This window comes from Podarcis erhardii (assembly GCF_964252035.2).
Source record: "Podarcis erhardii genome assembly, chromosome: 8".
Taxonomy (NCBI): domain Eukaryota; kingdom Metazoa; phylum Chordata; class Lepidosauria; order Squamata; family Lacertidae; genus Podarcis; species Podarcis erhardii.
Window position 1 is genome coordinate 32,971,160 of NC_138499.1, and position 27,822 is coordinate 32,998,981.

The 27,822-nt window shown below is 39.0% G+C and overlaps 1 protein-coding gene across 3 annotated transcripts in view; it reads left to right on the top strand.

Annotated features, from left to right (window-relative positions):
* Positions 1–21,972, top strand: part of JPH1 (junctophilin 1) — a 59,542-nt gene extending 37,570 nt beyond the window's left edge. The window contains exons 3-7 of one of the 3 annotated variants that reach the window (XR_014159510.1): positions 5,749–5,867; positions 11,765–12,405; positions 16,393–16,474; positions 19,399–19,494; positions 19,682–19,910. Coding sequence is in view for 2 of the 3 variants with exons in the window: in XM_081874299.1 (XP_081730425.1) it covers positions 5,749–5,867; positions 11,765–12,405; positions 19,399–19,479 (841 nt within the window). In the remaining variant the exon portion in view is untranslated. Of the gene's footprint in view, positions 1–5,748; positions 5,868–11,764; positions 12,406–16,392; positions 16,475–19,398; positions 19,495–19,681; positions 19,911–21,305 lie in introns of those variants that run through there. The other 2 variants (XM_081874299.1, XM_081874298.1) reach the window with 2 other exon arrangements.
* Positions 21,973–27,822: the final 5,850 nt, after the last annotated feature.

A 27,822-nucleotide genomic window follows, 5' to 3' on the forward strand; every position in this document is an offset into this window, starting at 1 on the left:
CATCTTTTATAAAAGTTACATTTTGCTTTAAGTGTCAGGTAACTATAGGAAATGTTGATAGATGATAGATATAGGTAAGTAGGTAGGTAGATGATAGCCAGATAGATAGACAGATAGATTTGAAGTTGTATTGTTGCATGTCACTAGGCTCCTTAAATTCCACTAATTTAAAGAACTCAGTACATATCCTGTTGTGGCGTAATAAATAGATGCATAAAATGTAAACACTACCCCCCCCCAATCTTCTTTGTTTTAAGATTAAGTGCTTGTGAATTATGTGAAGATTCCTGCAGTAGTAAAATTCCCACTAAGTGTACAATTAAATTGGCTTACATTTTGTTGTGCTCATCATGGCGCATATGTATGTTTACTCATATTGTAGTAAACCATGCCCAATAGTTTGCTCTCAAACCCATTACACAATCGGAAACAAGAGAAGAGAAATGCATTCTTAGGATACTGCAGGCTTTTTTAAAATGTGAAGATAGTGGATGAGCTCCAGTGTTGCTCCATTCATAGACGCATAACTCTCTTTCTCTGACTGAAAGCTTACACCATGAACAGTGGATACCACTCAGTAGCAACAACTTTTAATAAAAGTTTTATTTAAGGCTGTTGGTAAGCTAACATTTGGTGAACTGAACAGCCAGCTTGCCAATGACTAAATCATATGCCTTATTTCCCACAAATTCTTTCTCGGCTTGTTGCTTTGCAATGCAACCCACCCTGTTTTCACAAGTTCTGTATTTCTTTCTCCAACCAGCTCTTCCTTCTCTCTTCCCTGAATCTCATACAGTGGTACCTCGGGTTACAAACACCTCAGGTTACAAACACTTCGGGGTACAGACTCCGCTAACCCAGAAGTAGCCCCTCGGGTTAAGAACTTTACCTCAGGATGAGAACAGAAATCGCACGTCGGCGATGTGGCGGCAGCGGGAGGCCCCATTGGCTAAAGTGGTACCTCAGGTTAAGAACAGTTTCAGGTTAAGAACGGACCTCCGGAACGAATTAAGTAGGTAACCAGAGGTACCACTGTACTTGGAGGTAGACTTTGCAGTCACTTAAGCCTGCTGCCAGCAGTCTATACTTGCTGCTGCTCTCTCCTTTCCTTTTCCCTGTTTGCGAAAAATCCATGCTAACAACAGAGGTAGCATGTGATTCTGTAGAGTTAAAAGAATTATCACTTTGACACTGGTCAGTCTTTCTCTTAATTCATTCACTGGAACTTGCCTCCTGGTATCAAAAGAGGGGAGAAAAGCTATGACATCATGGCCCTGCAATACTGTGAACAATTTAGGGGTGGGAGCACGCGTGCACAGGGCCAAGCAACAGCTTGAAGGAACAACTCCAACCCCACCTAGTCTTTAGAATTGATTTCAATGGATTAAGGTGAAATTTTAAGCTAGATCTTTAATGATATATTTGATCTTGCAAACAAAAGCAGGAAACAGAATTGTGAGTCTTCTCTTTCTGCCTTGTTAAAATCTTATAAAGAAGTAAATAAAATTGCCACCAAGGGAAGGAAACCTGGACTAGGAGAAACTGCTTCTGCAGCAGCATTGATGAAGGCAGTTAATGGAAATATTGTTATTTACTTACAAGACACGGTGGTGTGGGGAGCAGTGCAATTGATAATTTTCGTTGTCTAACTGGCTTTCTCCCCTCCAAGTAAGTATTGGGCCTTTATAGGATAACACAATTTAATTATTGTTACATGATTCCATTATCATAATGGTATTTTACCTTAGGCCATTTATATATTGTTCATTGTTAATGTTATTTGTTTTATATTTTTTGGCACCGTGATGAGACTCATGTATACTGGAAGCGATATATTTATGTGCTGGGCATTTGGAGTTGGGTAATACTTTTTACTATACCTTTAATTTTGATATTTACCTGTGTAGTGTTGCAGAATATATGTCATTTTCAATTTTATATGGATTAATTTATCAAAGTTTATACACTGAGTGTTAAAGGGTTGGAGCAACCAAATTATGGGAATATGGGTTTCAGATTTTATTAGAAAAGATAGCCCTCACATTATTTTTCTAAAAGAGATACATAGATGTAATCCACATACACAGGACTGTTTTGATTTCTCAAACCTGGTGTATGTATGGCTTCACTCGTCTGTGCTGTTAAGTAAAGGGACTTGGCCAGCATTGAATTCTGGGTGCGTATTTTAACCCCCAACAAAGGCATTCAGAATCTTAATTCATACCTGGAAAATTCATTCCAGGTTCTCTTAGTGAAATGTGGGAAATAGCTCAACATACTCAAAACGATCAATTGATTTTAATATATTTTAATTCTGGAGCTATTTTAAAAAGTGAAAACTGAAGAGGTTCTTTTTATAAGACGAGTAGATATACCCATAACAGTGATGACAGAAACAGCACATTCTTATTCCATCTGTCAGTACTTTCTGTACAAAGATGTGACGCACAAGAGTTCTGATAAATGTCCCACTGTGTAGGAGTCTGCACTTACCAGAAGGATGATCTGTTCAACAGAACACAGCATCAGTAATCCCCTGCTTGGTGCTGCTAGACTTAGAAGAAAAGACCTGGCGTTGGACCTAGAACCATATTGTCCAAAATTCTTTATTCTCTAAATCACTTCTCTCCCAGGAGCTTGTTTAGGCTCAGGATAACTCAGTCGGTACAGCATGAGACTCTTAATCTCAGGATTGTGGGTTCGAGCCCTGGGTTGGGCAAAAACTTCTTGCATTGCAAGGGGATGAACTAGATAACCCTTGTGACCCCTTCCAACTCTACAATTCTAGGGTTCCATGGTTCTGTGAAACAGCAACTGCAGCTCTGTGCATGGAGAAGTAAGGGTCACCTTACCTTTCTCCTTACATCATCCAGCAAAGTCTGAGGCAAAATTGGTGCTTTTCATTGTTTACCAGCCATGCATACACCTGTTCGCAAGTCAGTATAGACTGGTGCAAGTGGTTCTCTGCAAGCAAAAAATTCCATTCTTTCAACAGAGAAAGAAAGAATTTTTCAAACTCTAGTATGAGTATGGAAAAATCCAGTGAAGGTGAAGGGAAATCATCCAGAATAATACATATATTATATTGTTATGTAACAGTTTGAGTAAAAATCACCTGTAAAACATTGAAAATACCAGTCTATTATATACACATTAATACTTTATATATAAAAATAGACACCCAGGGTTGAATTCAGTTAAGTCATTGCACTTGTAGAATGACTTCCACTTGTACAAGGGAACTTCTCCTCCCCAAATTTTGTTAGCATAAGAAGCCTTCTGATGAGGCAGGAGAAAGGAGGGACTCTAACTTCCAAATGTGTATCTATGTTACATGCATGCAGATCAAATTGCATGTGTGTACAAATGGTTTTACTGTACTTAACAGTGGTAAATCCTTAATGTGTGAAGCAGCTCTTGAATGAAAGTAATTTGCAAAATAACTCAAAACAGAGACAACACCCCCCCCCCCCCGTGTCTAGCAGAAGCAGCTGAGATTCAGAATCAGAAGGGAGAAAGGAAGTCTTACGGAAAGAATGGCATAAATTATAACAAACCTCAAATGCCACTCTCTACTTGCTGGTTTGGCAGAGAGTGAGAGGACAAATGTCAGGAAGAATGGGTGAGAGCCAAGTGCTATGGGAGGCCATAGAGGGAAAAGAGAAAAGCAGAAGGCAGGGGCCCAAGCATAGGGTGAACAGCAGGTCAGGGCAGAAAAGAGGGACTGCCAGAGCTTGAGAGTTTTAGCATGTGTTGAATTGGCATAAATGTCAATGATAGTTAGAAGAACAGTAGAAAAAGATAAAGAGTGAAGATAAATGGGAAATGGTGTGATAACTTATTGAAGCTAGGTTTTAACATAAAAATCAAGACAAGATTTGTGTTTATGAGTGCAAAAGGCTGTTCCCTTGCTTGCATATGTGATGACATACTGCTTCGGTATATGTATTTTTATATGTATTGTTGACAGAAAAGGTTGGTTACACACAAGTGCGAGACATGAAAATGTATTGGAAAATGAAGTAAAGATAGTTTGCTACGTGGATGGGAAATAAGGAACTCTTGTGTTTGTGGGCAGGGTGGGAATAACAATGCATCTTCTTTTTCACACTGAAGGACTGTTTTTGCCTTTTGAGAGATTTGTATTTTGACCGGCTTTGCATCCGTTTACAATATTTATTCAGTCAAGTTTCAAAAGCTTTCATACCTGGAACAGTCTAATGTTGTTCCTTCCAGACATTTTGGACTCCCATCATTGCGGCTATTGGCCACGCTAGCTGAGGCTGATGGGACTTGTAGTCCAAAAGATCTGGAGGGTGCCCCAGTAGGCTAAGCCTACTTTATACTATATGGGTTACAGCTAGGAAGCCCATTGATGAGCTGGGCTTCTGGACTCTGCCCAAAGAGAAAGGAGGACCCTCCACTCATCTTCTAATTGGGGCTCTGGTGGTTTCTCCTTCATACCACACTCTCAAGGTACTTATCACAATCTCATTTGCAGACATGGAGATGTACCCACACAAATATGTATACTAAAACACCTTTCAGGCACTCTTCTCCAAAAATTATTGCATGGAGGGAGGGAGAGCAGAATCACATCCCTGTCTGCAATGTCTTTAATGCACAGGAAAGTAAAGGTCAGAAGAAGGGACCATGCTCTGTACATGTAAGTGCTTCTGTAATTTAGAAGCCTCGTTGTGCAGAGTTCTCCATCAAATAGACTATCCTCTTCAAACCTCTCACTCTATCCACATACATACACATAGATGAAGGGGCTGGGTGGGATATGAGGCAAGCTGGCATGATGATGTGCTCGCTTGCTCGCTCTCACTCTCCAAGAGAGCTGCAATTCCTAGCATCCTAACAAACTTCAGTTCCCAGGATTCCTTTAAAAGGACTCACATGGAGAAGAACAGAAGAAGGCAAATTATTTTTTACATTTTGTGATTTATTCACATGCTTCTTGGGAAAATGGTATACTGTTATATATTCTCATACTGTCTGCCTCTCACCTTTTATACTTTACCTGTGACACATGTTACCAGTACAGTTCCTCCTGTTATTCTTCCTTGATCTTTGGACCAACTGTGTCAATGTGATTGAGGTAACAACAAATGCAAGCAAGGGCAAATAAGGTTTCAGATGTGCGCCCATCTTTTCTTATGTTACTTTTTCGGCTGCTTTTGTTCTTCAAACTGATGCCCAACTATTTATAGCTCTCTGCCCCTATGAATTTGATCCATGGTGCTGAATGGTTTGTGTCAAATGCTCGGGGGAGGGGGGATCCAGGGGGTAGTAGCCATGTTAGCTTATTGTAGCAAAAACAACACAGTGGTCCACATGAACTTTTGCCATAGTAAATTTGTTAGCAAAAACAACAATATTGTGGCATTTTAAGCACTCTGCTACCTTTACATTGCTCTGCTTTTTTTTCCTGTAGCGGTAATATGCCTTGTGTGGTATATTGCATATTGCCTTTAAAATTGGTGTGTTGAATTTTCTGTAGTAGCTATCAGTGACTACTAGCCACAATGACTATGGCTTATTTCCACTGTTGGCAGCAATAGGCTTCTGAATACCAGTTGCCAGGAATCACAAGTTGCTTTGCTTTTGGGCTTCCCAGGGGCATGTGGTTGCCCCCTGGGAGAATGATGCTGGACTAAATGGGCTTTTTTCATATTTATATGAATTACTTGTATTGATACAAAGGACGGCTGTGCTCATACACATTTTTAATGCCTTCTACAGAACTGCGCACGCAAGGGCTAAAGCTGATGCTGCAGATCAAGCCAGCCAATCTGCTCGTCAGGAGTGTGACATCGCCAGAGCAGTTGCCAGAGAACTTTCCCCGGGTTTCTACCAGCCAGGTAACATGGGAATTGAGTGAATTTGCAGGCGAATGATGTTTTCTGCATCATTTTAAACAGATGGATGGGGGGGCAGGGAGAAAACAACCCAAAATTCCCATTGTACCAGTTGATTTTTGTTGCACAATCAAGTGGACATTATGTCACAGCTTCCACAACATTGCAATGCTCTGGGTTTTGTGATTTGCAGAAGGCATGAGGATTTACAGAAATAAACATATTAAGGCACTGCTCAACAATCCCTGCAAAAGTGATGCTGCAATAGATACCAAATATAACCATTTCTTCACTGGCCCACATACTGATCCCAGTGACATGGCAGGAGGCTCTTTAACCAGCAGGTCAAAGATTTGTGTCATGAAACTGGAACATGGCTTAAAGAAATACAGTACCGTGATAAAAAAATGTTCTTATCCATGTCTTCCCCTGAATACCAAAGCGTGGCTTAGTACTTCCATTTCAAAGGCTAACATGGAAAGAAAATAAATGACATGTTCTACAGAATATCTGCCTGAAAGGTTCATGTGACCTTTGGCATATATTCTTGGGTCCTGATTCATATTCAGCTCCTTAATCCAGATATTAAGCAAGATACTTAACGTGTCCTCAGAGGACTGTTCTGTCTAAGTTTATGCATGTTTAAGGTGTTGCATTATCTGAAAGAGAACAAGCTAATACAGTGTAAGGTTTCCATATCTGTTCCATCATGAAATCATTTTTAAAAGGACATTACTTAGGACCCATATTATTGAGCAATATCATCTTCATACTAGGGTAATGCAGCATGAGGCTGAGAGATAGTTTGTCTAAGGCCAGTGAGTTTATAACTGACCTGAGACTTGAACTGGAGCCCTCATTCCGAATGCTACACCAGCTGCCTGAATGTATATCGGCATTTCTACACAAGAAGATATATGAGCCTGTAGTAATGCCACTGTAAAGCTCTTGTAATTTAAAGCCCTTGCTATGTTACTTATTTATAGATAGGTGCTTACTTTCTTCATGTTAGAAGTTTGAAATATGTTTTCACCTTTTCTAGAGCCAGCTAAGATCTACTCTGATATAATAATATGTAGCTTAAAACATTTCTGATGTAACATATGCATAAATGATGTCGCCTGTTTAACAGACTCTTATTTACCAAAAACAAAAACAAAAACCAAACACCCAGCCTTAAGTACTTGGCAAATAAAAAGTTTTTAAAAATTGGAATTCTAAATGTTTCAGAAGAAAGAAAAGAATTTCAAAGTTGTTATCCACAGATAACCATTTCCCAGTTGTTTCTGTTTCCTAAGTCAGTTAGATTGTAATAGCTCCAAAGCTTGCTGATAGGTGCTACAAAAATTCAATGATGCATCAGATAGCTTCAGTCCTCCCTGCCAGTCATAGACCTTAGGACAAAACTAGATGAGACCGTGGAAATGTGTGAGCATATGCTGACAAATTGGTGCTATGGGAGTGAAGCTGCTAGAAGGAATAGTAGATTTGATCATGGAACCTTGCCATATTGCCTAGTTTAGACCTTAGGCAGCTGAATGCTAATAAGCTAGAGCTAGAAGCCAGAACGTACATCTTCCACGTAGGTAAGCATAGTCCAAGCCTTCGTATTTTTTTCCAAGTCAGGGGGACACTGTAGGTTTGCTGGATGGATTGAGCTGCCCTGAAGCTTAAATACACATCACACCTTACCCATCAACCTGCTCTTCATTTGTGACATCAGCACAAAAATCTGACAGTTCCCATTTCTAGCCATGGCAGCTCTCTGCACTTCCTGACTGTAGCTAGGCAACAGTCTCTTGTTGTGTCAAATTGTCCTGAAAGACAATATTGTGGGGAAATGTAATTTTACCCTTTTCTTGACTAGAAATGCTTAGCATGAAAAGCAAGCAATCTGTCCTTTAATGAGTACACATCTGCACATAGGAACTCCACAAGACTGTGGGGTTTTTTATGGAAAGAAAAGAAACTGAAGACAGCTAGCATCTTGCCTTATTTGAGCGTCTTTTTCCCCTTGAATGCAAGTGAGCGCAATCCACTTAAAGAGTCCATATATACTGAAATTAAAACAGTCTCCCCAGTTTTCAAAGTACGGTACCAACATCAGTTAGCTCATTGGCTGAAAATATTACCTATGAAACAAATGTGTCAGTTCTTACACTAAAACTGTGTCAGTTCTTACACTAAAACTGAATATAAGGAATCTCTGCCAGATATTATGAGTAAAAAAATATTTATTGGTCTAATTTTTACAGCTATACAACTGTTTGTTGCTTATGCCATCCTTGCAGTAGTTTTTCATATTTTTACTGTTGTAATCTTTTTACTGAATGTCAGAAAATGTTGCATAACTAAAGTGAGCAAGAGGGAGTTACTTATTTTTGTTACTCAGCTATTTGAATCATTAGAAAAATATATAAACTTCATACGTGCTATGTGATAATAAATGTACAGGCATATTAGGTGTATTCTAGGGGCAAGATGTGGAATCGACACAGTAGCAAAGAGCTCGCTGAGTTGTCACAGTAAGCTAGCTAGGGTTGCCATATTTCAAGAAGTGAAAATCTGTTGACCTTTACTTAGGAGAAAATCCCGGCCACTTTTTGGAAGTTCCCCCCAGATGTCACTTCCACCACTGAAATCCCACTAATGTCCGGGGAAATCCGAACATATGACAACACTAAGCTAGCCATAAAAATGTCAGTGCATGTGAACTAAATGTGGGGAGGAGTGACTGCACACAAAGGTTTTGCAGTTCAGTCCTCAGCACAGTGTCGCTATCAGTCAGTACTGAGACAATACTAAGCTACGTGGGCCGTGATTTGATACAAAGTCCTGTTCTCCAATGGTTTGTGTACATTGAGGCTCCTAATGTCTCACTGTCCTTTAACACACAATGCCATGGGCATGTTCAGTTTCTTGAAAATGCTGTCTGATAATTGCATTCACAAAATATGTCTCTCCAGCTTCTCATGAAAAATAATGTGCCCTTTGAAAGAGTGCAGTTTTAAACAACATCAATTCTCTTCTTGGATTCTGAGCCTTTCAAGGAACAGCACATTCTAGTTTTCTTTAGTCTTTTCTATGAAACTCTGGAGGCAAGTTGTGTGTTTTTTCAAAAGCTACATCTCTAGGGAAAGCATTAAGCATCGTAACACTTAATTGAAAACAAGTTGCCAGTACTTTTCTATCCTTTCTTATACTGGCCCTTTAAAATGCTCAGGAGATGAGTAATTAGAGGCTTCTGCATGGAATATTGCCAGACACATTCATTGTCTTTATTATAAATATATATTTATAGCTGCCATAAATATTTGTCCTAACTAGGAACCTTGCTTACAAACTCGGTCTAGGAAGAGGGTTTTCGTGTTATATTAATTTGTTTTAAGAACACCATTTTAATTGTGATTCCCAGAATTTTCCTTTGCATAGTTAGGATTTATTTCTGTATTTGTTTTTCTCAATATGCTTTTAGGTTATGTGATGAGACAGAGCTGGTATACAGTTATAGTGCCTTTGCATTCTCTCAGCATTCTTTCCTGTTTATGGGAATTCTCTCCCCAGGAAGCCTGTCTGGCACCTACAATAATGTATTTTTGGCACCGAAAGATGATTTTTCATTTTCGCAGGCCTTCTTTATTTGATGAGCAACTCTTCTGCTGCAGTAGTTTTTAATCTGTTGTTTTATTGATGTTATTGTGTGTTCATTGGGGGGAGGGGTGAACACTCTGTAAATAATCCCTGAGGAGTGATATATAAACATATGAAAATGTAACCTAACCTTGAGGACCAGTTACAGATAGGTAGCCGTGTTGGTCTGCCATAGTCAAAACAAAACAAATTCCTTCCAGTAGCACCTTAAAGACCAACTAAGTCAGTTCTTGGTATGAGCTTTTCAGTGTATCTGAAGAAGTGTGCATGCACACGAAAGCTCATACCAAGAACTGACTTAGTTGGTCTTTAAGGTGCTACTGGAAGGAATTTGTTTTGTCTTGAGGACCAGGTCATTGTGGCCATAGCTCAGGGGTAGAGCACGTGCTTTGTTTGCAGCAGGTTTAAGATTCAATCCTCAGCCTCTCCAGGTAGGAATGAGAGTGTCTCCTTCCTGAATCCCCCTGTAGAACTGCTGCCAGTCAGTGTTGACAGTACTGGGCTAGATGGACCTGGGAGTCTGACTCAGTATAAGGCAGCCTCCAATTTCCTATGACTAATGAATGTAAACAAATAAATATTAAATGAAACACTGAGGATTTCATTCATGGTATGTCCCACAGAGGATCCTAAGGTCCATGAATAATAACAGCTTAAAGGTCCCGGGCCCTAAGGAAGCCAGACTATCCTCCACCAGGGCCAGGGCTTTTTCAGTGATGGCTCCGACCTATGTTCCACAACTGTTGAATTTCAGGGCTGTGTGCTGGAAATTATTATACTGTTCATAAGTCTTTAGGTCTAGAGACTAATTCTGCAGCTTTCCCTTCTAAAATTATGCTGGTTGTTTAAGATAGGGCTTCTAGAAACTTTAGAAGAATCAGGCTATGGTAGATGCATAGGAAATGAAAAAAATGAATTTTTGTTGTTGCTGTTTATTGAGAATGCATGGCAGAATTTGTATTTGTTTAAAAACCAAAATAAAAATGTGTTTTAAAAAAATGCATGGCAGACATATGTAGCAAAAGGTTGATATAAAAATTGAAATTCGATTGTGGTTTTCACCAGCCGTCAGTGATAATAAGACGAAAAGCCCAAAGAGGGATAGAGAAGTACAAATGGTACTAGTAAAGTCTCCTTTGGAGAAAGGGTTCACTTAGGTCCCTTTTCTTGCAAGCCGGTGGTAGAAAATTGGAGTAAATGTTGCTCAATCTGAGTTAAAACTGCCAAAAAGCAAAAGAGAAAGAGATAATAATCAAATGGAAGGAAGAAACTTGATCAAGCGTAATACTGTGAAACAAACTTAGAGGTGATAGGAGTCAGCAAATTAGATGAGAGACGTGATCCTACGCCCATTGAAGTGAACTGGCAAACACTGCAGGCTCAGCCCATGTATTTGAAATGTGATACAGCCACAAAAGTGCTAATGCTATTTTAGGCTGTGTATGCAAACGCAAGACATGGAGAAGCAAGGTGATAGCCCTCTTCTTTGCCTGCATCTACTGGCTCTGCATGGGTTACTTGGTACTTCAGTACTGGAAAGATGCAGACAAGAAGGAAATTCAAAGAAATAGTAATGCCAGAAATGAAGCTGCTTGACCCTGGAAGCTGCTTCGGGAAGAACTGACTTTGAAACTTGCACATGTTACCATAAACAATGCTTTCAAGTGGAGAAACCTTGCAGTGTAAAAACACTGGGCATTTTGCCACAGTTCTGTTTCAGGCTGCCCTCAACTCACTCTCCTGTTTTAATTTTGGTATACATGGGCTTACTTTTTGAAATCAGGATGTAGAAAAGAAAGTGTCATATCAGAACTTGTGTCCACATTTCTTTTTCTGGGGTGGAAATGGGAGCAGAGTCCTGGGTTTCTCTGATGTCTTGCTCACTGATTTGATTTCAAAATGCAATTTCTGATGAAACGTTTCCAAGTGCATTTGTTGACAGAGAACACAAAACAAGGAAGCAGCAGCATTTGAAAGCTGCATCTGTAAATACAGTACTAATGAAAGCTTTTTCTATGTTTTAGCTGAAAGAAGGGCATAAAAAGAAAACCACTAGTATTTATGATTTTATTTCTTCAAAAAAAAAGTTGTAAAAGCGATTAATCCAAAAGAAAAATATCCCACAACATCAAAAGAGAGTAAAAACTATAAGTCTGTTAGATGGAAAATGTTATTGATCTCCTTATTTTTGTTTCAGTAGCTTGATACAAGTGCTCAAGTTTAATTGCTTTTGTCACTGTTAAATTTAGGTCCTGATTATATCAAGCAGCGATTTCAAGAAGGTGCAGATGTTAAGGAAAACCCTGAAGAAAAAGCTCAGGAAAAAGCACCTACACCAAAAGAATCTCCTCACTTTTATCGAAAAGGCACTACACCTCCTGGGACCCCGGAAGAGAGCCCAAGGCAAAGCCCCCTCCCCTCTGCTGAGCCTTCCCCTGCAAAACAAGGCAAAAAGCAAAACTCCTCCTCTGAGGTCAGACTAATCCAAGAAAAAAAGAATTTACCTAGTGAAAATGTGACACCTGTGGTCAACAAACCTCTTTATTCGAAAGCACCTGTGAAGGAGGATATGATGGTAAAGCCCCAGCCAAAGTTGTCACCCCACAACAATCCTATCCACACAGAGAATGGGGAGTTGCATGATCATTACCATGGCTATTACGTGAAACCGAATCCAGCAAGGTACCCATTTGAGCTCGGGGAAGACGAGGACCATGCCAACCCATCATCTTCAGCACTTGCACTAGTAGCATCAGCTCAGAAGCCAAGCCCCAACAAATCTGGGATTCAGTTAGATGCCAAAGAATCATTAAAGAAGCCTGAATCTGTTGCACCAAAGAATCCCGCAAATAATGACTTCTATTCTTCAGTGGAGAGAGAAGTCAGTATGGTAGGTACTGGGCATTGAGAGTTCAAGTCTGGGCATAGGCCAGAAACCATGTAAGATATTTCTGTTTAGATGAGTCGCCCTCTGAGCGGCCAGGCATACTCAGTGTATTTGGTAGTATTTGCCTGCTATGTTTTCTGTTTTCAGTTTAGTTTACATCTCCATCAGAATTCTCTCACCTTCAAGGATACAAATGAGAAGCAGTTAATTTGAAGCCTAACTAGAACCCTTTCTGGATTCCTGTTCTTTAGGACTGGACTCTGCAATCCTAACTGAGCATAAACCTTTTCCCCATGGAAATACAATATTAAAAAACACTCCTCGCATTCAAGGTGCCCTATGCATTTAGCTCCTGCCAGCCTAGCAGTTCAAAAGCACGTCAAAGTGCAAGTAGATAAATAGGTACCGCACCGGTGGGAAGGTAAACAGCGTTTCCATACGCTGCTCTGGTTTCACCAGAAGCGGCTTAGTCATGCTGGCCACATGACCCGGAAGCTGTCTGCGGACAAAACGCCAGCTCCCTTGGCCAGTAAAGTGAGATGAGCGCCACAACCCCAGAGTCGTCCATGACTGGACTTAACGGCCAGGGGTCCCTTTACCTTTATGGAAGTTGAAAAGGTACTCAGGATAAATCAGTTTCGCAGCAGGGACATTTATAAAATTAACAACATCAAACAGTTTGATCTCAGTGCTCACATTTTTCTCAACGTTCACATCAAATTAATATCTATGTAAAATATGCTCATAAAATATTTGGCAGGGATGAAAGCAAGCAGTGTGTACGGAATTCTCTCTTTCTTTCACCACACTTCAATAATACTGATAAAGTCAATGGTGACTCTTTCACTGAAAGGCTTTTACTTTTCATACACACATTAACCCTATTCAGGCACCCAAAAGTCTGCATGGGGTCTTAAACTGTAGAAGGGGGTCAGAGCACACCTGCAAGCCCCATGTTCACACAGCTTGGCTTCACTGAAGCCTGAAGAGGGCTTCTAAGTTCTGAATGTGCTTTAGAAGTCTTCCTAAGATGGAAGAACCTACAATATCAAAGTCACTGGGCGGCTTCTAAGTACCCCATTCAGATATTCTTGCAAATTCCTGCTCTAACAGCACACCTGATACCTGAAGACTGGTTGCTGTTTAATGTAATCCCCATTTTGATTGCTGCAAGTCTAAATAGGCTAGCAGGATCAGCATAGCTTGCTCAGTGACAGTACTGGCAACCCCACCACCACCATTTCTAAACCTGGTGAACTAGTAAGTATTTCTTTTTTCCTTTGCCACTACTGTGTCTGCAATACTTAGGACTCACTGGAGGTCTGCCATCTGCAAATGTCCTAAAAACATTGAGTTACTTCTTCATATTACTAACATGTCCTTCAGACATTGCAGCAGCAGCAGCAGCAGCACGAAAGCTCCTTACCCATGACTCCATCACACACTGCCACTAATGGGTCTGCCCATGTGCTGTAAGGCTTATCCCATGGGTTTGTCCCATGCAGTTTCCACCTGGTTAAAATTAAGGGTGACAGCTGGATGGGAAGGATCTGTGTGTGGTTGACCCCACTCACATAGTGACAAGCTTTTGAATGCTTTGGCAGCAGTGTGGAATAAAGTCACAGATAAGAGGCTTCTTGAGATTTCACCTAAGGAAGGGCACCTAATGCAACATGGACTGCTGAACAAATACTAATTTTATCATCACTGATAAGCATGGCCATATTGGCAATTCAACACCAGTTTTATGGGCAACTTGGGGAGGGGGGAGGAATCTGCTTCACACTTTAAATTGGAATTACATTAGCTGGTGCTGTGCCAGTGTTTCACTGGCATTGTTTGCATTCAGCACTGGGGATTGGCTTCATTTTACTAAATAGTTTTCTTTAACAGCAGATTGTGCTCATAAATCAAAACTAGAGATTGTTTCCCCAATCAAGATTTACTGGCTATCATTTTAGGGGTGTTATCCAGTGAAAACAACTTCTGTTTTCATGAGCAAAGATTCATTGGGTTTTTCACACACTCACACCCTTGCTGACTACCTTGGTTCATTCATACATTGCTATGTTTATGCTGTAAATGAGAACTTCCCCATCAAAGATTATCAATTTCTTGTCTTTCACAGAACTGCTAAGGAAGCTTCTCATGTTATATTTTTATATATACCCATCAAATATTTCACACCTTTAAAATACAGTGTGTGAACTGAAGAAATGTATGTTTGTGAGCGTGCATGGGTGCTTTAGAAAAGAATCTGAGATAGACTGTAGCTCCCTTACAGTGGCATCCTTTTGTAGCAAACATGGGGTTTGTACTGTGCAACAATTGAGGAAACCTTTATTTCAGGATGTGAGAGAATAATCCAAAGGCTATAATCTTATCAGAGATGTTTGACTCCTTCTCCTTCCTGAAATTTTGGATTAACTTTTTGAATGTGCAAAGAAATCTGTGGCTAAAGCGAGTTCAGGAGTTGTCATCCTAGGACGGCAGATCGTGTAAAACTGGTTTTCAGGGCACAGTAAAAGGACACCAAACCCAAACTACAGCTAATATTTAGAAGCATAAGAGGGAAAGGAAAACAGAAATATTAACTTAATGGTCATTTCACAGATGATCGTTTTCTTACATGTAAGTTGCCTTACAAGGGCTTTGCCCTAAAGGGCAGTCTAGAAATTTGCTGCAACTTTTGTATAGATAAAAAATACACATAAATACAGAAGTGATACCAGTTTAATATGATAATGGTGAGACGTGGCCTTAGTTACTGAGTTAGCAAAAACATTGACAGTTCTTCTGCTCTTTGAGTTCTGTTCCAGAAAGTCTCCCACATATCCAGATAAGGATGCAATTGATTCTTTGTCAAGTGAATGAATTTCCTTGATTGTTGGTTTGGATTTTGCCAAGTGAAATACCTGTCCTCCACCAATATAGGGACTGACACTGTGTGTTTTTGATTCCACACGCACACACAACCCACCACAGCCCAAAGGGTGTGCTTATGATTACCCCTTCAACCCTCTCACACACTTTGCCCAGAAATATATATATAATGATGCAGATTGTATTTCTGCAATGATTAATAATGAAAAAACAATAAGTATAAACAGGATGATAGAAAATTTAACAGTTTATTATAATGTTATAGTAAAGTAATAATATTATTACAAAAAATACATGCATCAGGCTTATATTTTAATGTTCACAAAATGCAAGAAAATCTCATTTTTGGTTACTAGTTATTATAGATTCACATGAAGCTGTAAGACGATGACTGTGCCTTCTGTATGCAGTTCTGCTGTGTCACAGAGGGCAAAAAAATGAGAGAAAGTCTAAAAATAAAACAATTATTGGCGGTTAATGAGTAACATTAGCACCTCAGTGAGACAGAAGTTAAAATGAATACACATTTTAGCAGTACCCAGTTAAGTTAAAATGTTGATGATGGTAGCTGACTGAATTATATTGGAATAAATGTCATCATACAGTATTTAAAAAAAAAATCAAGAACAAATCCAAGTATCAGGGAACTTTCGGAAAGTCACTGCCAGCCAAATTACTTCAGAGAGAATGGGCAAGTGGACTTTTAGCAAATTCCACTACCATTCCTACATCCAGAGCACGGTTGTGGGTGGGTGAGGCTGCCGAGAACATTAGGGGAAAGGTTAGTGCCTTTATGCAAGAAGGGTATTCTGCTTTTGCACGGACACCATTGGATACAATTGAATGTGTGCTACAAATGAGGTAGCTCAGTTTGCTTTTTACTTATTTCAAAGCAAGAGATAACCTCTCTGTCCTCAGGATATCTCCTGTGTAGCTTCCAGTTATTTTGAGCATCAAAAGTATTTCCAAAATGATTTGTGTGCTATCAAGGTCTAGTTGGCACAGAAGTTTTGTATAATGTTGCTTGCAGATTTTCCTTTTGTCTTCAGTACTATTTCAACCCGGGGGGGGGGGGAATTACCTTCCTTATTCTACCTCTTCTCCCAGCCTTTTCAGAAACAGAGAACCTCCAGTGAATCATTCCGCAGAAATGAGAACCGCAAAGCTATTGGAGATACTATCTGATGAGGTTTGACAGCTTAATCAGAAGTGCTAGAAAATGTTTTGAATAAGTCTTGGAGTACTGAAATGATTTTTTGTTTATATGACAATATATTGGTAAACTACTACGTAAGTTTATAAGGGATACACAGATTCTAAAAGAAAAAATAAATCACATCATTGGGTTACGGGGCTACCTTATATCAAGCCAAGTAGCTGGTCTACGCAGCCCAATGCTGTCTGCTTTCATAGGTAGAGGCTTTTCAAGTTTGGAGCTGGATATCCTTCTTGTCCTGGTACATGATGTTCTTTTAGCCAAAGAAAACGGAGACTGGCCATGGGATCAATGAGCAACAGCCCTCCCCTTCACTGTGCTCCATAAATAAGGGATATCTGCATGAAAAATAAGAACTACTATTAGTTATAATAGTAGACTAATCAGAAACTAACATTAGCTTTTTATAGTTGATCGTCTTTTTCTTTTAATATGCTGCCTCCTAACAGTGAGCCAATATGTCACTGTATTATACCGCGGTGTGCTTTTTTCTTTTTCTTTTTTTTTGCTTTTCATTACTTCTTCATTTTATATGCTTCCCTTTTTTATGCCTTAAGCTTGCTGTTATATAAGAGTTGTACGGACAATTGCGGGCATGCATAACGCTTTTCTGTTACAGCTTCTTTCTAACACCTGTTCAAATCAGTCATGGAAAGCAGAGACTAATTTTGCCTTTTTCTATTTTAAGCTCTTGTAGAAAGCTGTGAGGCCTTATTTATGGCGCTTCACCCTAAAGCATTTTGAAGTCTCACTATTAATGTTTTAAAAGCCAGAAATAAGAGTCACATTTTTAATTCCATGGGTGGAGCAAAGTTCTCTGCAGTTTCTTTGATCAATCCAAAATGCCTAAGCAATTCAGAGCGGGGTTTTTGGCATTGCTCAAGGTTCCCCGTCCCATTCTCATTCTCACTCCTTGAAACTCTCCATTTACCTTTCTTCATAATCCAGTAAAGCAAAACCTTTTTATTTGAGCTTAATCCATAAATTTAGTTCCATGGTAACATTTAAAACTGCATTCACATGGTAGTTAATTTTATTTTCCTAACTGATGATTTCCAAATTACATTTGAGCTTTCACATGATATAAAAGACACTTCTGGAATTCTAGTGGAATATAGTGCAAGTTTAGAATCATTTGGCTGTTAATTGGCTCCAAATATAATGCATTTGTAGCCCCATTAACCCAGAAAATCACAGGCATAAAGTGACAAAATTTTGGGTAGCATACTGTCATATATCACTTCCATGCTGTTTTTATGGGTAAGTCGTGAGGGAACAGAAGCATACATGATATTTATTTATTTATTTATTTATACATACATACATACATACATACATACATACCCCGCCCATCTGGCTGGGTTTTCGCAGCCACTCTGGGCGGCTTCCAACAAAATATTAAAAATGCAATTAAAACATCAAACATTAAAAACTTCCCTAAACAGGTGCAGAAAGAGTGGAAGAGTTGTGAAGTTTTCTCCAATGGTGTTTGTTGTTGTGCCACACCGCACCCACTGCTGTGAATGGAATTTAGCTTGACATGCCAGTATATTGGTCAAAAAGCCACGGTTCCATAATGCAACAGATACTGCGGCATGAAAGGAATGTTAGAAAAGGATAAAGTGCTAGTCAGGAAAACTAATTCAATATCCCCTGAATCTGAATGGACCCTAATAATGCTGGGATCATATTGGGATTGAAATGTGCCTTTGAAGGTTGCACTGAGATTATGCATATGGTGCAGCAGAGGCTGCTCTCCTCAGTTTAGAGCTGAGGTATTAACTGCCACGGCAGCAATGTGTGGCATCATCCCAAACACAGCCTGTTGTGGTGAGTTTCTGGGCCACCATCAGCCACCTTCCAGAACAGGTAGTTGGTGGTATGGGAGTTTTTCACGTTAGGCCCCAGATCAGTGTGCTACACATTGCAGGCACAGAGGACTAAGTCATCCTAAGGATGCCATTTCCAATACCTTCTACATAATGTGCTGCTCCAGCTGTTTGAAAGGTGAAGAAACCCACATATTTTAAATTGTGAGAAGTCAACAAGAAATACATTTTTTAAAAAGATGAAGAAGCAATTTTATACCTTTTTATGGGCCAAGCATGACCTGCTTATAATAATCTTTTCACTTTCACTGAAACCATTAAAATGATGTCTATATTTCAGGCAGAGGTGATGGTTAAGTTGGTTGGGCTTTCTTACCATTTTTACATCTATTAACAGCAAAACATCTCAAAGTGAAATGTTCCTCTGCAGAGGATTTGTATAATCTGGCTCAGATGAGGGAGGGGAGAATGTGTAACTGACATTGCAAGGGCTAACACTTCAGTATAGTTCTTTTGCTAATCTTTGTTTGCTTTTGCAAATGTCAGCAAATTTTGTTTTGTTTTGTTTTTTCCACTTGCCACGAAGGCAGAAAAACCTTCCTTCAAAATTATTTATAGTATTTGTATAGCAAATAGATATCAAGGTGAAATGGGGTTGAAGCCTTCCACTTTTTTTTCAATCTTCACCCTCACTTCTAAAACCTATACACTGTTTGAAGCCCTTAGTGTTGCTCTGTTTTTCACTGCATAACTGGATTTCTAGGAAGAAAACTGCTCAATCCATATGATAATCACACTTTTATTTACTTTCTCCTATTTTAGAAGATGTTGCATAGTTGGGTGTCTCAAGAAATCACACTAAAGATGTGTTGAATCAGGAACAAAATTTATTGCTTTCAAAATAACATTTCAAGAGGGCAAGAGGGTACAAAGAAGAAAGAGTCACATCTTGTGTTTTTGCTATTATGACAAAATTTAGAAGCAGCATAATGTTCAAGGTTACAATTGATCTATTCATTATCTTGTTTTTTGTGAATGTAATCAAACTCCATTTTATTTCACTTTCAGGGTCCTAATTCAATCATGATTGTCCTGGTAATGCTGTTGAATATTGGTTTAGCCATTCTTTTTGTCCATTTTCTAACTTGATTGGAATTAGGAAAGGTAAGCATGGTCTCATGTTTCACCTGAAATTCTCTCCTCCCCCCAAATCTCAGTTCTAATCCTTCCCATTTCAAATGACAAAGCTTTACTATTTGCAAAGTTTAATGTTATTGGCACTTTAATTTTAGCTATGCCTGAATGTGATTCAACATAGTTACTTAATGATATAACTGTTTTGATCCTTCAGTGAAGTCATGACAACTAGTGGCGTAAGCCCACAATTCTCGGCAGTTGTGTCATCAGCCTTTTAAATGGCACGAGTCATGTTCAGACACAGGGAAGGAGGCATGGAATTAGGATGGGACACAAGAGAGATGAAACTTGGAAAACTCAGCCAGGGGCCTGAGCAGCAGTTCCTCTGCTGAGGATTTGTGGCTTTGAGGTCCTCTGAAAGCTGAAGCAAGCAAGCAAGGTGGGGGGAAAAAAACCCTCACACACGAGCGTGCACACACACAAGCTTGCGTTGGTTACTCCATCTGTTCCAGCAAAGAGTGTGACTAAACTGGAAATGTACAGAGCTGCACTTTTGATGATGGAAGCTAACAGCTGCCTTACTATTTTGCCGTCTGATGTTTTTGGTGGGGGAGATGGGAAAAGCGACTGCCAGAGGAATGTGGTCAGAGGATTCTGTTGCTGTGGAAGCGATTCCAGTATTCACTCCTATCTCATTAGAAGAAATAGTTAGCAGCATCACTCACCAGTCTTATTCCATTACCTGCTGCTTTTAAAATCTCCTTGCAGTTTTCTGGGAGATTGTGTTTCATTTGCTCATGCATGATTCTGTTAATTTACTATTTATTTAAAATCATTGTACAGCCATAATGTAATAATGTAGACCAGCCTGGAAAACTTCAGTAGTTTTCACCTGCTTCAGAAAAACAAAGCCTGTAGAATATGTGCAGTATAGATATTTTCTTAGAAGGCTCAGTTTCTTCACAATTTTTTTTTTTACCTAAGCTGGTAAAATCATCTTCCTCGAAGGCTTAGCAGGCAATACGCAACAGTGTTTTAAGCCATCATTTATATCTTCCTAGTGACAGTGGCAAGCAGAATTGTTTTTTTATGCTGTGAAATTCATCGGGATGTATCGGCGTACTGGATGAGCAAGGTAGAATATTTTGATAAGTGTGCCACTCAGCAGTTTGGATCTTAACTCAATATTGCAAAATTTTGCTGGCATTTACAGTCTTGCCTGATTGCACAATAGAAACTGTTCATTAACATAATAAATAGTTATTTTTAAAGGTCAGGCTTCATGTTGAATACATTCAGGTAGAGCATTTAAGTCTGTTAACAATGACTGATTATCAGTTTGATGCCTTTTAATGTTGTTCAAATGAGTCTGTAATCTTACCTCAGCCAGTTAAAACTTAAGCCTCAAACTTTCATTTGGATTCTTTGTCTTAACTAGATTTACAGTCCTGTGTTTGATGATGTGATCCATTTCACCCCCTCCCTGCTGTAGTTACTGTATTCCATATTACTCAAAAGCATGCTTGTTTACTTATAGGAAAATTGTACGTGGAGTGGTCATTTTGAAAGTCATCATTTTAATTAGAAATTAAAAGTAATGGGTTTGGGTTTGGGTTTATCTGAGAGAAAAGAATACTTTTCAGGAGTTTTATCCTATTTGTAAATTATAATTATTGTTGATGTTACTATTATTATTTGCATGGTTTAATAGTGAGTTTTCTTCATAACTACGTTAGCAATTGTAAGAGGCAACCCATAAAATGGAAATGAATAAGGGATGGTTTTGATAGCCTGGAACAGCTCAAAGCAGGGCAGTAATACAGTGGCATTTTTTGCAGAAGTGGGTTTGAGAATCCTGTGTTTTGACCAGTGTGGAAATCACGAAGAAAGCAGAAAGGCAGCAAATGAAACGTTTAACAACTTGTGTTTGTATGTTTGTTAAGGAAGGAAAACTTGTTTTACTTTTAAATTTAGAAAACTACTTCTTAATTGAGATTCAGGTTTTTAAAATTGTAACAAGCCTTGATGTCCTGTATAAACACACTTTCTTATCTACAGTTCACCCCAGTTAAGTTATTGCTTAAAATAATTTTGTAACTGACATTTAAATTTTATTACATGTTTATTTAAAAAAGAACATGGCTTTTGAAAATGTTTATAAAATTAAGCATGCTATTTCCATTTATAAATATGTATGATTTATAAGCTTTTTTAAAAAATGAAGCTCCAATCAAAAATTGTTGGTATTTTTCTAAAATGTGCACAGCTGTATTTTACATAAAAGGCTATTTATAGATGGTTGTATACTGTACACTACATTTTGGACAGCTCATTGATCTGCCAATGTACTTAATGATATGTCACTTTGTCTATTTAAAATTTCTTGCTGTGAATGAACTCTTTATCTAATGAGCTTCTTTATTTATAATTATGGAACCCAAAATGGATAATGTACAGTTTTCTTAACTGTATTTGCTCTAATAAAAAGAAATTGTTACTAATGTGTATATGGGTCTTCTCTTTATATATATTTGAAAGCCTGTGGTCCCCCCCAACTTAACAAATGTGAAATTGATTAGCAAACAATATGTATCATTTACAAATGAAAATCTCTTGTCTTACCTGCCGTGCTTTCTCATACAGATTAAATGCTTTATATAGTTTCCAGTTCAATGGTATGAATAATGCTTCTTTAAAGTGAATGAGTGAAAGGCCAGAGTTAACATTATAAAATTGTTCATTTATTAAATACAAAGCACCCCACAGCCCTCATTTGAGAGGCATTATGTGGGCTCAAACCAAGTAGCATAGTAACTCACCAAAATTACTCATCCTGGCTATATCTTTACCCTATGAGCACATGTAAAGTTACAGATCACATCATAAACTATAGAAAACTTCCTTTAATTCAATGTCATTTTCTTAAAAGTGCCATTGGAGTTATTTCTATAGAATAACCCCTTTCTAATCTATATTTCCATTTCTTATCTAGAGACACAAAAAGAGTGAGAGCATTACAGTAAGCCATATAATTGTTAAAAGCACGCTAGTCAAATGTTCTATTTGGCTATAGTACTCATGGCTGTAATGAAATTTCAGGTCTTTCCAGCATGCGTTTGGAATGAAATGCAGTCCTAATACTGTGAATATATCAGTTTACAAGGAGATTCAACCAGTGACAAGCAAATGATTTACCTTGCCTGAAATACAATTATGCCAAATTTGTTTTACAATTATAAACCCTTTTATGTTTTATTAAGCTTCTCAATATCCACTGGGTGTTTGAAACAGAAATTGTTAATATGTCCTATTTAAATTGTGTTAAATGGTGAGTTTGCCCCAGTAACACTCTTGTCATGCTGAGAAAATGAAAAGTTTTCTTACTTATTTAATTAGGTAATTTTCATGCCTGCTGACAAATTGCATAGATGCACACTAGCTATCCAACAATATAAAAGCACAATCAAACAGGATTTGTCATTTTTTAAAAAGTATTCAAGCCAGTTTTCCCTTCACTCGAAACATTTGCTAACAGATGTTCTTCATTCCCATTCTTATTCTAGAGACAAAGAGGATGTTAAATCGGAGAACAAAATTATTGTGGTACTTGGAACAAAGTTGTAATTGAAACAGCTAATAATAATGCTGAAAACTGTCAAAAGCAGGCACGATCTTCAGCCTGCTTTACTGAATTGGCACTTGCAATATACATCACTGTGAAGATGTTTCTGTGTGCACATATATATGGCATGCATAAATGTGATTTGGGGAAAATGAGTGTATACAGTAGAAGATAATGAAGCTGTATAATGTCTGATTCCGATGGTAGCCTGAATTCATTGTAACCTGCCTGGAGGTTTCTTGTTGTACAGAAACATCTTAGGATGGGGGTGTAACTTGTGAAAGTGGTCACTGAATCCTTAATATATAGACTATATGAGAACAATGGTAACAAGTCACCAATTAGTGCAATGCATTCAACTAAAATAGATGGTGCAATGTAACTGAAATATACACAGAGGATTTTAGCATTCTGGGACTTCTGTTTTCAACAGTCTGTGAAATGGTGAATAACAAGCAACATGTTACAGGTAGTGTTTCAGTTTCACAAGACTTTAACCCCTTTTCACTATATAATCAGTTTCTTAACAAGGTAAAACAGTACTTGGAAACTAGGAGCATAGAAAGTTGCCATAATAAATCTTAGTCATTATTGTTTATACCAGCATTAGCCAGATGTCCAACTTCAGGTCCACTGATTCCTGTCTATTGGCCATGGTGGCTGGGATTGATAGGAGTTGTAGTCCAACAACATATGAGGGCACTACATTAGTTTTGTCTACACTGACTGGTAGCAGTTCTCCAGGGTTTTAAGCAGGTGTCTCTCCCAGCCATGCTTGCAGAAGCCAGGGATTGAACCTAGGACCATGTAGCCTTCCCTTACAATCTTGTGCCAATATATTTCATGACGCAAAAAGAAAGTCAAATGTAATTTGGCTTGTGAACTATACTACACTATTTCCTTCTAGGATCAGAATGCAGAAGTACATACTGCTGAACATGGATCCTCTGGGAATTCTTGTCTTACTGTGACCTGATGGTGCAATCATTATTTTAGCACTTGATATATAGGCCCGCAATCTCCTGGGGGAAGAAGAAGCATGTGCTGCAAATTTCTCTTGCTGTTTATAAATTCCGCCTTCATACCTTGAGCTAGGTCACTGGAACTATAGGAAGTAGTTATTATAATAATGCCTCCTGATTATTTATCCTCCATATTTGAAGTTCAGCCCCCTTCACAGAAATATAGCCTTTCAGAATGAGGTGCCAGGCTTCAGAAAAGCTAGGGGTTTACACAGTGTGATGTGCAGGGAAGATTTTACAGTTGCAGCAGCTGTGACCCATTTAACATATCCAGAAGCCCCTGTGCAATTGTAACCAAGAATATGCAAGGTTGTCCAGCTGGGATTGTATAAAAGTATCATAAGCACCTGAAGCATATACTTCATTTGAACAATCATGGCAAATTTAAACAATCCTTGATAAGTCTATCAATGGCTTACTAGCCATGCTGGCTTTCTTTGAACTGTTGTTAGAGGCAATATGTCTCTGAATACTAGTTGCTGGGAATCTCACGTGAAGAGAGCACTGTTGCGTTCAACAGTGGACTTCCCATAGGCATCTGATTGGCCACTGCGAGAAAAGAGTGCTGGACTAGATGGGCCTTTGGTGTGTTTTTAATCATAGTGGTTCCATGTACAACCTTCACATAAACCTGTGGCAGTCCCTAGACCAGTGTTTCCCAACCTTGTGCCTCCAGCTGTTTTTGGACTACAATTCCCATCATCCCTTGCCACTGGTCTTGCTAGTCAGGGATGATGGGAGTTGTAGTTCAAAAGCAGCTGGAGGCACAAGGTTGGGAAACACTGCCCTAGACACTCTCAGACACAATTATGTGGTTATTCACTAGCTATATGAACTAGGACCTATGATTTCTAGAAAATACACTAGTTTAACAGCCTTGCTGGTATATCCACAAGGCATTGTATGAAGCTCCCTGCCTTTATTTATTTATGTACTCCTCACGGGGTCTCTGCCATGGGAGCATATTCACCCAGTGCTTTTCAAGCTGCACTGGCTCCCGGTGGAGTACAGGGTCAGATTTAAGGTGCTGCTTTTGACCTTTAAAGCCCTTCATGGCCTAGGACCCTCGTACCTACGGGACCGCCTCTCCTGGTATGCCCCACGGAAAGCCTCAAGGTCCATAAATAACAACACCCTAGTGGTCTCAGGCCCTAAGGAAGTTAGATTGGCTTCAACCAGAGCCAGGGCCTTTTCAACTCTGGCTCCGGCCTGGTGGAACGCTCTGCCTCATGAGACCAGGGCCCTGCAGGATCTGATTTCTTTCTGCAGGGCCTGTAAGACAGAGTTGTTCCGCCTGGCCTTTGGCTTGGAGCCAGTTTGATTTCCGCCCTCCCTCTTTTTTTTTTTCCCCTTCTCCTCCTGCGATGAGGCTACATTTTAATATTTTAATGTTCCAATTATTTTAATGTTGTATTTTATTTTTGTTTTTAAGTTGTAATCATTCATCTTGTTTTTATTTTGCTTGTAAGCCGCTCTGAGCCCGGCCTTGGCTGGGGAGGGCGGGGTATAAATAAAAAATTATTATTATTATTATTATTATTATTATTGGGAGTCATTTGTGGCAGATCAATGACTTGAAATAATCAACATTCTCCAATTTAACAAACTAACTTTTCCAACTGGTCACCTGGAAGTAACTGTTGCTTGCTATAAGCATGTAGCAAAGTGGTTCTTTGCAAACATGTGGTAATAGTGGGCTAGATTTAGCTGCTTGATTTCATATACTAATTTCATACACAGCTATTTTAGCCTTTCCACATGCCATCAGAACCTCTTTCTGGATAGCTAGGTGAAACATGCTAGCCATTAGAGTCCAGTTTGCCAAAGTACACTTCAAAGTACACTTCATTCTTTGTTGGGCTGTGGTTAGGATGTGAAGCAGAGTTAATGGGATGGCCCCAAGATGGTGGGTGGATGGACAGTAAACCTGTTCATGTCAGATAACAAGACCTGGTGCTCTGGAGATGCCTTGCAACCTGAATTGATAAGCAATCCCCCCAAAAAACTACACAATAATACACTATAGCCATTGGTTAAATAATATTTCCCCTTTTCACCCCAACCCCAGAATAGTTCTTCCAATGCTAAAAGTTTAATGTGCTAGGTAGGGACTATTCACATAACCATGTAACTAGGTTACCTAGGCTGAAACCACATGCCAATTTCACAATACAGTCTACAAAACTAAAGGATTGGCTGTTTTGTGGGTTTAGCTGCAAGCTCATCATAAGGTGAAGCTATCATGTAACCCTTTCATCAGAAGCACAAATCAGTCTCTAGGGGCACATTCTAGACAGGCTAACTAATCATGTGGCTTGGCCCCACATCTTAAAATATGTAGGAGACATCCTGGGCTCATCCCATTACCTAGTCAGAAAGAGGCATACTTTTATCATTACATTTGTCAGGAACGGAACCTTTATACCAGTGGTTCCCAAACTTTTTTGAGTTCCATAAACTCAACTCCAGTGCCCCCTACCCCACCCTGTAAATAGCACTATTCAGGAACCACTAAGGAGGATGATAACACAGCAAAATTCAAAACAGTAACAATTAATTGCTCATTCATTCAGAATCCAGTTGAAACTGTTTAGTTCAATGAAATTGATAAACTTGACCCAGCAATATCAGCTTTTCAAAGTCTGATAGTCATTTACCTCCAGCACCTTCACCCACCCCCAGGGGATAGAACCAACCATTTTGGGGAAAACCCCTGTATATCAAAAAACCACCAGATTCCCTAAGATTTTGCTTTGCAGTTACGAGACTGAGAAAGTTTCCTTCTGTGTGAAAGACCTTGAGAATGCATAGTGATTCTGGTCATGTTTTCCTTTGTCTTTAAAACACACACAAACCAGTTTCTTTGCTTTTCTGTGTGTATCTAGCAAGTTACCGCTTTGGTTATTAAACTAAGGCCATGGTGTGAGCACTGCATAAGAAGGTCAATTAATCACAAACACACATGACTAAGATGGTTTATATTGATTGACTGCATAAACCACTGCAAGGAAAAGGCTTTCCACTCATGAGATTTTCCTGCTACTAATATAATGGGGGTGGGGTGTCTGAATGAAGAGATAAGACCATATTCTGAATAACAGCTTCCTAAATTCATAACTGCAAATGTCAAATAGAAACAATACATAAATCACATCAGAAGACACACAGAAATGTAGCTGTTCAGGTTGTTGTTTTTACCAAACATACCTGCTTCTTATGACTAAAAGTGAGTTGAATGCAGAATTATGTAAAGTTTAGTAGTGACCACAAGCAGTTCTGTAGTAAAAAGCCATAGCAACTGAAATTTCTTTCTCCAATCTATGCATTACTCTTATTGTTCATTTTTCTCCTTTCCACATGAATGACTTCCTGATGATGATTCATAGCTATAGAGTTTATTTGGCGCTGGAAGGCACCAAATGGCCATTTATCCTGGGGATCCAGAACTGTCAGATACTATCTGTAAGAAGCTAGGCCATCAAGTGAGGCTTATTACTGTGTTGTTTTGAGAGAGCGCAAGAAGTACTATGCATGCTCCAGGAACACTAGCTGGTTCTTGCCTGATAGTGGACCAAATGAGGGGTAATTGGTATGTAATATGCAGTAGATAGACTGTATGAAGTTCTAGGCTTCATATAGAATTTTTAGCCATACGCAATTTTGAAAAAAAAGATTCCCCCCCACACACACACACGGTACCGTTTTTGTAAT